The sequence below is a fragment of the Notothenia coriiceps genome, unplaced genomic scaffold, assembly GCF_000735185.1.
Source record: "Notothenia coriiceps isolate Sejong01 unplaced genomic scaffold, NC01 NC01_scaffold00034934, whole genome shotgun sequence".
NCBI lineage: Eukaryota > Metazoa > Chordata > Actinopteri > Perciformes > Nototheniidae > Notothenia > Notothenia coriiceps.
The window spans coordinates 5,488-17,122 of NW_011367635.1; the positions used below are offsets into that span (position 1 = coordinate 5,488).

The following is an 11,635-nucleotide window of genomic DNA, read 5'->3' on the forward strand; positions in this document are numbered from 1 at the left end:
AAAATGCCTCGATAGGACTCCTTTGCTTACTTCCGTAACATATTGGGTGTTTCTCAATCTCGAGTACGCTTGCTTGGTAGCACATGTCTTCCGTGTCACTTGCTTCAGAAGCGAGGCAAGAATACTTCCTGGCATTCGGAAAACAAAGAGTGGAACAGGCGAGCAGGTGTGCTTCATATGAGAGGCCCCGCCTTACATTTTCCGCCACAGATTTGGGGAAATTGGTCCTTGCGCAAAGCATTGTGGGGATTTTAAGACTGTGGAGTCGACACATGTGCATCCTCGAAATTTCTCTAAACGAAGTACGCCGGGCTCGGTAGAATTCCAAGTATGCTGGGCATTGGAACAGTGCTACGGCGGCACTCGATGACGTAGTATGCTTGAAATAGTGGCTCTGGGGCAGCTTTACTCGACATTGAGAAACACCCAGTGACATCACTTTGTAACACTCTTGCAAGGAGATGGCCGGCTTACCAATCAGAGCAGGCTGAGCTCTGGTTTCAGACAGAGGGTGAAAAGTATGAGAAAAAGAAAGCTTTTTGAACATTAAAGCATGGAGACATGTCCCAGGAGAGGCACAACATTTTAATATGAACCTGAAAATGAGCATCGTAGGGCCCCTTTAAGCCTAGCAGAAAAGACCTGTGTCCTCTCCTGCGTGTGTGCTTCTGCCTGTGCTGACCTCAGTCTGTGTGTTTAGCCTTGGCTTGTAAGCGCTTGTGTCTGTTTGATCAAACACAACGTTTTTGACTCCAGGGGCAACCGAGACAGCCGAGTGTCAGGTTTTCTGTGCAGGTCTTATAACAGCCGGGGCAGGATTCCACACGGCACATTAGAACCTGTCTGAACCACACCCTGCACTCATTAAAGCAGGCCTTTCACTCTGGGCATGTCTCTGGATTATCTTCTCTCTCGTGTGGCTTTGTATTTACACAAGCAGGCTGTGGGTAAAGATAATGCAGAAAAATGATAGGAGGATGAAGGCCAAGGAGGATTTGGTTTCCCCTGCATGATTGTTAAGACTATGCAGCCTTTTAAGAGCAGTGCAGGAAGAACATTTATTATTCTCTTTGAATGGATTAGAAACAATGCAAGCAGTGCGAGTGAATGCTGACAGTTGTTTGCTGATGACAAACAATGAGTTGTGGCATAATGTAATGTAATGCTTATTTGCATGGGAGCATAATATATACAATTTATAATAAGAAAATAAGAAGTTGTAATATTAAATAGTAGGGATGTATATATATTATAGACTTTAAAACAAATGTATGATAATATAGAATAGAAATAAAATATCTACATGTATTTATACATTTTTTTTAAATGTATATTTACACACTTTTTCTGCAAACTCTGTATAAAGACACATACGGCATAGTAGTTAAATGTCTTACCCATTACAAACTTTGATATCCTTTTATTGGCTGTATTTCTATATCCTGTGCATTTACATGAAAGGAAAGAATAAAGAGGGGGGAAATCAATGTGCTTAAGCCCTTAATGACAGCTTTTAGAGAAATAAAATATGACTTGCAGGAGAACACAATGAGAGAAAGGAGGTATGTCAAAATACAGGAACATGTAAGGAAATCTTATAAATCCAAAAAGGGAAACTACAACTGAAAACGTTATGATATTAATATCAAACAACAAAACAATAACTGCATTAAATACTTGGCCAATCAGCAGAATCTGATGGTGGGATTGGTGGTCTGCTGCCCCCAGCTGGTTGACTGATAGAACAGATAGAAGTCACACCTCAAAGGAGAAAAGATTTGAAAGAGCAGCAATGAAAGTGAGGTTTGTGAAAGCGAGGTTTAAAAAAAGTAAAACACTTTTCTTAAAATCTTATAATGAAACATGTATTCATTCTGAATCCTGTTCACATGTTGTCTTATCTTCACCTGACACACTAGTCATGAGACAAACTCACAGTTTTCAGCTGCTGTCACTTTTTGTAGTGGAAGCGTAGATTTGATTGGCTACTGAGTCAGGAAGCTTGTGGTGCCCCTGGTTGAAGAGGACAGAAACCACATCCTCTGTTCAGACTCATGAGAGAGTACACCATGCTCCTCCCTTTCACTGGAAACCTGTACAGTTATTGTAGAAGTTGAGAAACAAGGGTGAAATAAAACGCACGGTCATTGCATCAGTGTATTTTAGTCACAATAACAAAATGCACTTCTTTTAAAATACAGCAGAACGACAATACAATAAGTTCCTTATACAGCACTCTGGAGTATATTGGCCTATGAATTAAAACTAAACCTTTCCAAACATGGTTAGCTTTGTGTATGGTCTGCAAAGGCTAACATCCCTAAGTTCCCTCCAGAGGGAGTTTCTCTACCACACCTTTTTGGACTATGTAAACGTGTCACAGTAGAGACACAAAATACAAATATGGAACCTGAAAATGAGCGTAATGTGGCACCTTTTAATAAAATACTATTTGTAAAGTTGAATGAACAGCTGCGTTTAATCCACCTGCTTTGGCTTGTATTTGTTCTTGTTTTCAGGTACCAGCGACCCTTATGTGAAGTTCAAATTGGATGGGAAGACATTATACAAAAGCAAAGTGGTTTATAGAGACCTGAACCCCAAATGGAATGAGAGCTTCTCCATTCCTGTGAAGGATCTGAACCAGAAACTGTACATCAAGGTAACGCACTGTCATTGTTCACATAGTGGTTAAGTTATATACAATGCTATTTATCACTATTATCATATCTGCTCTGTATGAACACTCGCTTGCCGTTGATGTGACTCAGGTTTACGACCGTGATCTGACTACTGATGACTTCATGGGCTCCGCTACCGTCACCCTGAGTGAACTGGAGATGGACAAGTGAGTCTTTCATTTAGAGTTCGGGGGTAAAGTATTCTTTTATAAATGAATACTGATTTCTTGAGAATTAAAAAGAAAATATGCTAAAAATAAGTTGGCGAACAGTACAACAATTAACTATTTGCAATTAACACATAAACAAACAATGTTGACAAGTCTTCTGTTTGAGTATACCTTTTATTCTTAAAAGATCTGACTGTTTGAAAAAAATTACTTTAAAAACCTTTCCAAGATTACCTTTAAACATATATTCTGCCTTTCTGTATAGCAACTTGGCTCACATATATGTGCTTATAATTATGTGTTTGCAACAAGCAGTCATCGGCCAATATTTGATTTCCTAATAAAGTCTCTGTCTGCTTTAACCATTTCACTCAGTTTACATTGTTTTGGCCTCATGATATGAGAACAATTTTAAAGAAGCAAATATTAAAATAAAAACAAAAAAAAAGATTATGTTTACCTTGGGTAAGAAAAGATTGGTTTTAAAGTTAAAAGTCAATGCAATGTATTTAACAATGAGCACATAAGAAGTTCCAAATCTGTGTCCTATTGTTCGCTGGTTGATCTAGCAAAAAAGGGCAAATCAAATCAACAGTTAGAAGAATGTAGAAACACCTAATCTAAATTGAACAATACAGCAACTAAGGATAAAACAACATGATGGATATGTATGCAATTTAAAGCAAAGGAAGCTTGCTTATCAAATAAAAAGAATAGGAGATGGGCCTCCACTTGAGGCAAGCCTTTTATGTTTTTAGCTCCGCCTCTCCAGGAAGCAAGAATAACTTCTCTCTGACATCATGTCAACAAATCTTAACATGATGCTCCCTCTGGTCGATGTGTTCCAGGGCCAACGAGCTGCTCTTGTCCTTGAACGACCCCAACAGCCTGGAGGAGGACATGGGCCTCGTGTTGGTGGACATGAGTCTGTCACTCAGAGACGGAGACAGCAAAAGAGGCCCTGTATGTACTGCATGTTCTCCAACTGAAGGGACACCTGCTGTACATTGTATTCATTGCTCATGCATTGTATAGACTGCACATGTTTGTGTCTGTGCCTGACTAACCACAGTGTCATTTTGTTTTGCTGCTAACATGCATGCTCCTGTCGCCAGCGGTGGCACCCAATGAGAAAACGAAGTGTTAGGGTAAGGCACTCTGAAGGGACCACACAAGACAGACTTTTTTTTTTAAATCTGCATTCTTAATCAGTCTGCTAAATATGAACCAAGAAGATAATTTTAGGAATTGAATGTTAGGCTTTTAAAGTTGCTCTGAGTCTTTGCACAAGAGGGAAGCAGATCACCGTGTTCTGTGTTTCTTCTGTAGCAAATGAAACTTGACCAATACTTAAATAATTAGTCATTTAAAGTCAGTTTCCAGAAAAGAAAAGAAAAAAAATTACAAAGACCAATACCAACACTAAATTGATCCTACTTACCTTGTTTTTAAAACTTGACATATTGCGCAGTCCTCTGTCCCATAGTTTTCTATTGGCATCCAAAAACAATAATACCATGAACATGGCCAAGTAGCGTCCTCCTGCCACAAACACTTGATTCGAAAATATTTCGCCTTTTTTAAAGTACGAAAAGGTATCCATTCCTAAAAAGTGGCGTCATGCAAAAGTACTAAAACCTGTAAACGGAGTGCAAGCAGAGATTTTTTACAATGACAGTTGAGTCAACTTTTGTTCATGATATCCGGAGAATGTCCATAGAATCAGTCTGGCACAACGTTTAAAAAAACCATCCTACAAGCGTTGTTACTTAATATAAAAATTAATTAATTAAGTAGAAGAAGGAAGTACAACATGACTTTTACACCTTCTTCATGTCACCGTTCCCTATGGGCCCTTTAAGACACAAGTTCCAAAACCGCGTCACTTCTTTTGTTTATTTCTTCTCTTTGAAAAAATACTTAGTGTTGCTTGAATGAAATAAAACAATACATTTGTGACACTTTTTATAAAATAGATGCACGTTTTCAGTAGAAACCAAAAGGCTTGGATTGGAATGCCACAGGGAGAGAAGGGAAGTACTGAGAAGCGTTGTTGGTTTGGGTTTTTTAATGGTTCTTCTTTAAATAACAAAAGAATATGAAGAATATTGCCAGCGCATCCATTATATGCTCTGACCACAGAGCAGCTGCTGAATGCATGCTTTCTTTTTGCTTAGCATGCTATTTGTTGTACCCTCTTTTCTTTATAATGCATGCATCTATCAATCTGTTCCGAGGCTGGAACCAGACCGTGTCTGCTCGTGGTGGGAATCTTTGGTTATTTCAACATTCGATAAAACATTTTATTTTTTTTAAATAAAGATTTTAGAATGCATGCTTAGGGGTGATCATTTCAGGATCTACTCCAGTCAACTGTGCGCTAATATATATATTTATTTTTTTTCTAATTTACAACAAATGACAAAAGTGGCCGTTACAAAACTACAATTGTTGGGCTAAGACTAGATTTCTCAATTGGATTTACCAATTTAAAAAATGTAATGTACTAAAAAATAAAACTGGGAATATGGTAGACACAACTTTGACTCTGTGTGTAGGATAAGTGTACACCACTTGCAATACTTCAATTATTCTTTTAGTAAAAAAGGTTTTATTCATTGATTTGGATAGATTAAATATCTTAGAAATGAAGGCTATTGATTCTAACAACATTTGTTCTTCCCCTTTTAATGTCTGCATGCTCTTAGATTGAGTTGCAGCCATATTGTTGCTGTCTTGCCGTTATTTGCATGACTGGTTCCAGTCCCCCTGCTACTCCACATGCTAATTGCACTCCGCCGGCTGCACTGAGTGTGGTCCGCTATGTGAAATGTGATTTTTCTGCATGTGGCAGAACCGTCACTGTCAGCCTGATCTGCATGACTTGAATCTGGTTAAATAGATCTCCCTACAGTGCTGTCTTCATGTAAGCTTGGCTAATTATCCAAGAACATGGCTACCTATTATATGTGGAAGAGAGACGCTACTGCAGGCCTGGCCTAATCTCTCAGTGAACTGAAGGGACAATTTAATCCTCCTTTCACTGAAGAATAGAGAAAATAGTATCTCATTCAACCGGCTCTCCCAAGTAGAATCTATTCTATGTATTGGACTGGTTTGTGTTCCTTCTTTTCCCCGGCTCTGCTTGATACATGCATCGTTATAAAAGATAAGAGGATGGTAAATAAGGAGATTAATTGGATTTGGTTTGATTTAAGTATACAGTGTATAAGCAATATTTGTTAAAAGCTAAATATTTCAAAAATATCCGGATTATTCATTGTAGTGCTGCAGAAAAACAGGTTTCACACGAAATCAAATACATCCTTGTTTAGTGCAGATGGTCTTAAAGGGGCCACATTTATTATTATTATTATTTTATATACTAACCTAGTGACCTCATTGTGTAACACTCGTGCTTCTATTGGCTCACGCTCTCCTTTCAGACAGAGGGTGAAAGGGTGCTGCAGCACGAGGAAAATAAAGAGCTTTCTGAACATTAAAGCATGGAGACATGTCACAGTAGAGGCACTACATACAAATATGAACTTGAATCATTTTAAAATCATTTTAATTTATTATGATAATAAAATGAGATTCCCTCTAATATCGTAAATCAAGTTGAAACTGCAATATCAGTCAAAAGTAATCACTATTAGTTATGTTTCTCTGAATTGTGCAGCCCCATTAGATATCCTTAAGGTCATTGGTTCTGTAATCTAACCTCTCCTCTCTCTGGACCTGCCGCTGCAGTCGGGGAGCTCTGCTCAGAACCTCCGGCTGTCCGAGTCTCTGAGGAAGAGTCAGCTGTGGACCTCTGTGCTGTCCGTGACTCTGGTGGAGGGCCAGGAGATGCCGCTGGACTCCCAGGGGGGTCAGCTCTTTGTCCGCTTCAGACTGGGAGAGCAGAGATTCAAAAGCAAGGTACTTCTCATCTCCTCCACCCCCCTCGTCCTCGTCTATTGTCCTCTTAAACCCTCTCTTTTCTCTCAAATCCCCCTCCTCTCTTTTCTTCTCCTCACACTCCCTTTCCTCTGCTCCTTCTCCCTTTGGCGGCACTAGCTCAGTCTGTAGAGACTTGGCTCAGGAACAGGAGGGTCGCCAGTTCAAGTCCCATGTTAGTGAACTGGCAGCTGGAGCGATGCCAGTTCACCTCCTGGGCGCTGCCGAGGTGTCCTTGGGCAGGGCACTAAACCACCAAATGCTCCATGCCGCCTTAAACTTGGGAGCATCTTTACTCTGACACCTCTCTGTAAAAGTGCATGTCTTTGTGCATGTGTGTCCTTTGTGTTCATATTTGATCTAGACTGATCAATTCTGCTCCCTCTCAGTCTCTTTTTAAGCCTCCAATTTGCTTTCTCCAAAACTTGTTGCCAAAACTGTGAAGTCCTTGCATTTCCTGAGGCCAAGTGGAAGGATCAAATACTAAGAAATGATCACATGACTTGAAGTCATATCTGATTTCAGATGTGGGAAGTTACTAAGTACACTTATTCAAGTACTGTACTTAGGTACAATTTTGAGATATTTGTACTTTACTTGACTTTGATCTAATTTGTAAAATGAGCTGCACCTTTACCTTTGATAACAATTTAATGATCAATCATTACAAAACATATCATATATATTATTCTGAAATTGACCAATCTGCACAATGACTACTTTTACTTTTGGTACTTTAACTATATTTTGATGATTAGTAAACTTTTCTACTTTCACTTGAGGAACATTTTTGAATGCAGGACTTTTATTGTAACAGATGTAACACTCTGATACTGTCTTACTTTTATCTCAATTTACAAGATCGAGTAGCTTCTTCACTATTGTTCTGAATTTCAACTCTTGCCATAACACCTATGAGTAAGTTTTGAAACTGTGGTGATTTTTGTTTCTCGGTTTTCTCCACTTTGTTGGTAAATACNCATCTAAGCGTATTATGGGGTGTCATCAAATGCCGTTGCCATGGCGACAGACCACTCGCCATTAAGCACAATGTCGCTGTAAGTCCAATGGACACGGTCCGATCGTCCCCCAAACTTCGCTTGTATATCACCGGTCCAGCCCTCAACAGCTCTACGTCAATTATGGGGTTTCTTCAAATGCCATTGCCATGGCAACACAATGCTCGCCATGAAACACGGTTTTCTTGTTTCAGTGAAAATGCTCCAAACGGCCCAAAACTTCACAGGTTTGGTAACGATGCAGCCATCAACGCATCTAAGCGTATTATGGGGTGTCATCAAATGCCGTTGCAATGGCGACAGATCACTCGACATTACATTTCAGCATAGCAGTTTAGCGTCAGCTTTTCAGCATAAAGCATTCCCACTAGCAATTTCTTCAGGAATTGCATTCTCTAGTATAGTAATATATTTGGTAGAAAATTGCGAAGTGGTTATTGTCATTAAACCCTAAACATTTTTTTATTTATTTGTATTATGGTGTATTTACCAAGGTGTATTACATTATAATGTTGACTATTTTATGCAACAGAGTTTATACTAATGTATAAATTAAGCATTCACTTTTTGTACTACGAATACGGTTAGCAGAGTGTCACAGAGATGATGTATATTATTGAGCACTGGAATCAAATGAAATGGACTTCTGCTAGTGACATCAGAAGCTTTAATCAGTGCTCACCCTGTCAGCTGGATGATGTCTGAGCTGATTATTGTCTGGCTATTCTGCAACATCATCCTTTACACATCAAAGCTCCATGCTAATGAGCAGCACCACTCCGCTCTTTTCTTTCGGAGTGACAGTAATTACCGTGTGCTTTCATGTGCCATGGAAATCTGATGCTGCTTTCTGAAGATGATTCAAAGCTTAAACATTCACACGCCATTCAATAAAAAAATCTGGTAAAACTGATGAACCTCTATAACTACAGGCTTTTTCTAAGTGAAAAATATAACATTTACTTTGACAGCACTTGAAATCATATCATAAAAGGGAAATTAGGAAATCAATGATTTCTGATTTGAGTTTGAATGGCTACTCGCAGGGTTTTACTACATGTGAATTAAAACAAATATATGTTTTATGTTTCTTGTTCTGAACTCTTTCTTTTATTCAGAATCACTGCAGAGTGTCCAACCCGCAGTGGAGAGAGAGGTTCACTCTGAACCAGTTTGTGGACAGTCCGGACGCCCTGGAGGTGGAGCTCTGGTCTAAAGAAGGACGGAGGAGCGAGGACTGTTTGGGAGCGTGAGTCTGCATTCAGAAGCTGCCAGTGTGTTATGCCTGCAGACAATGACCTCATCAAATTATACTTTGCATTTGAATTAAGCAATTATGGAATACTCTGCCAGAATCACCATATCATCTTAGGCACTTAGGCTATAAAGACAAATTGCCATGAATTTGACCTATTCTGAAAAAAGATAATCTACTGATTTCAGTGTTTCCCACAGAATGTGATTCTATTTGTGGGGGCACCGCACCCCCCCCCCGGCAAGAAAAGCCAAAGGCCCCTTAACCTCCACGCATCCACCCCCCCCTCAAATAAGAAAATACATGCGAGTTCATGGCTACTGTAGACAACGTTCTTGTTGCTCTGTGTTGCGTTGTTAATGAGTGACACACCGGAGTTGAGGATCTGTGGGGTTTATTCTCCCAAAAATATCATTTAAATTTAGGCATTTAGCAGACGCCTTATTCCAGAGCGACTTACAATGACCAATTACAGGGACATTCTGCCTGGAGTAGCTGAGGGCTACGTGCCTTACTCAAGGGCACACTAGTAGTGGTGTTCCTGGCGGGATTTGAACTCGCAACCTTCCAATCATCAGCCCACCTCACTATCCATTAGACTGCCAAAATAAAAATAAAAGTAAACAAAAATAATAATAACAACATTTAGTGTGTGTGTGTGTGTGTGTGTGTGTGTGTGTGTGTGTGTGTGTGTGTGTGTGTGTGTGTGTGTGTGTGTGTGTGTGTGTGTGTGTGTGTGTGTGTCCTTCTGGTTTTTGAAGGGGCCATATTATGCTCATTGTAGGTTCATATTTGTATTGTGTGCCTTTACTGTGACATGTGTACATGCTTTATTCTTCAAAAGTGCTTTATTTATTGAACGTTCTTTTCAGTATTTGTATAAATGATTTTTCTACAATGGCCCCAATAAGCAGCTTTACTATGAAGCCCTACGTCGTTTCAATGAACAATGGGAACGATGTCGGCAGGCGTAATGATTTAAGCACAGGTTTTACAGGGATCTTTTCAAAATGAAATGTGTTGGTTCTTATGCCTGTATGTGTTTACACACTATTTTGCATGCATGTGACCACGCTTGACTGCATACCTGCAACTTCATTTGTATATATGTTTGTGTTTACAGATGTGAAGTTGACCTGTCCAGGGTACCCTTTGATCAGAGACAGCTGTTAACACACACACTGGACCAGGGCAAGGGGCGCTTAGTTTTCCTGCTCACACTGAACACATGCAGCGGCGTCTCCATCTCTGACCTGTGTGCTGCGCCTCTCGATGAACCCCACGAACAAGAGAACCAGCTGGACAACTACGTCAGTACCTGTGTCTGCATATCTGACACCTTGAATCTATTTTCTAAATATGAAAGTCATGTTTTAATACATTTATAAGGGGACTTCCTGATAAACTATCCAAAGTTTAAGAAAATAGAGTCCCAAAAACTTCACAGAAAGTATTTACTATATATATATATATATATATATATATAGTATATATATATATAAAACTAACTTCTAGAATTGGAGAGACTTTATGCCTAACACCAAAACGTTACAAACTAAAAATCACCTTAGGCTAACCAAATATCATCAAACTAATCTAACCTAACCGAAATGTTCTGAAACAGTACTTTTCGTTAGACTAAACATTGGTTAAAAATAGGTATTTTATAATAAACTCTAACAGCTGCATACATCTCTTTTTTTAAATAGACACAGGTGAAGACATTGTTATAGTTGTATTATCACTATCTTTCCAACACTGCTGGTTTAAGATGCTTTTTACTAGTCTTGTATTTATGTACGGGGAAATAAGTTGGGAAAAGGTTACACAGTCTGTCGTTGAGCATTTTTACGACATACAGGCATTGTGGAAGATATTGCATTCAGTCAGCCCCAGGAATCTGCAATTCAACATGTTTAGATGTAATAATCAGGTTCAAATCCGAGTCAGGTCGGGGTTATTTAAGTCTAAACTGTTCCAAGGATTCTTGCGGTACTTTCTGTGTTAAAAGGGCCAAGAGATGGCAGTATTTTCCAACAACAGACTGAAGCTTGCAAAATCACTGATTTTTTTTTGTGATTGTCCCTAAAGTCATGAATGCCACAGCTTCCAAAAAACATTTTAACGCCCTTACAACATTCATCATAATTCCTTGTCCATTTAGCACTGAAGTGGGTAATATCTGTATATACTGATACTGTGGTTTTATGGTTATTCTTATATGCAAAAAACATAGTTATTAAATAGACATTTATAGTCAGAATACATTTTTTTGTACATGTAATATGTCTTTAAATTTGACAATCATTGTTATTATTTTTATATAATTTGTTTTACTACACTAAACATTTTGGTTTTTGTTTCCAAGATACATTTTCCAAAATTCCTAACATTTTGAGATAAAGCAGAGCCTGACTCATGTATTGTGTGATCAATCCAAAGTTAGAGGACTGTGCACAAACTAGTGTTTTCTAGTTTTCATTCATCTCCATTTGTCCCCACAGAGTTTGAAAAGTTCCCTGAAAAACCTCCGTGATGTTGGTTTCCTTCAAATAAAAGTGATCAAGG

General features: G+C 38.9%; 1 protein-coding gene across 3 annotated transcripts in view; it reads left to right on the forward strand.

The window, feature by feature from the left end:
* mctp2b (multiple C2 domains, transmembrane 2b) overlaps nt 1-11,635 on the forward strand; it is a 31,824-nt gene that overhangs the window by 3,158 nt on the left and 17,031 nt on the right. The window contains exons 3-10 of one of the 3 annotated variants that reach the window (XM_010790946.1): nt 2,520-2,662; nt 2,772-2,848; nt 3,700-3,814; nt 3,967-3,999; nt 6,605-6,775; nt 8,931-9,061; nt 10,191-10,377; nt 11,572-11,613. In XM_010790946.1, coding sequence (XP_010789248.1) covers nt 2,520-2,662; nt 2,772-2,848; nt 3,700-3,814; nt 3,967-3,999; nt 6,605-6,775; nt 8,931-9,061; nt 10,191-10,377; nt 11,572-11,613 — 899 coding nt within the window. The remainder of the gene's footprint in view (nt 1-2,519; nt 2,663-2,771; nt 2,849-3,699; nt 3,815-3,966; nt 4,000-6,604; nt 6,776-8,930; nt 9,062-10,190; nt 10,378-11,571; nt 11,614-11,635) is intronic. The other 2 variants (XM_010790945.1, XM_010790947.1) reach the window with 2 other exon arrangements.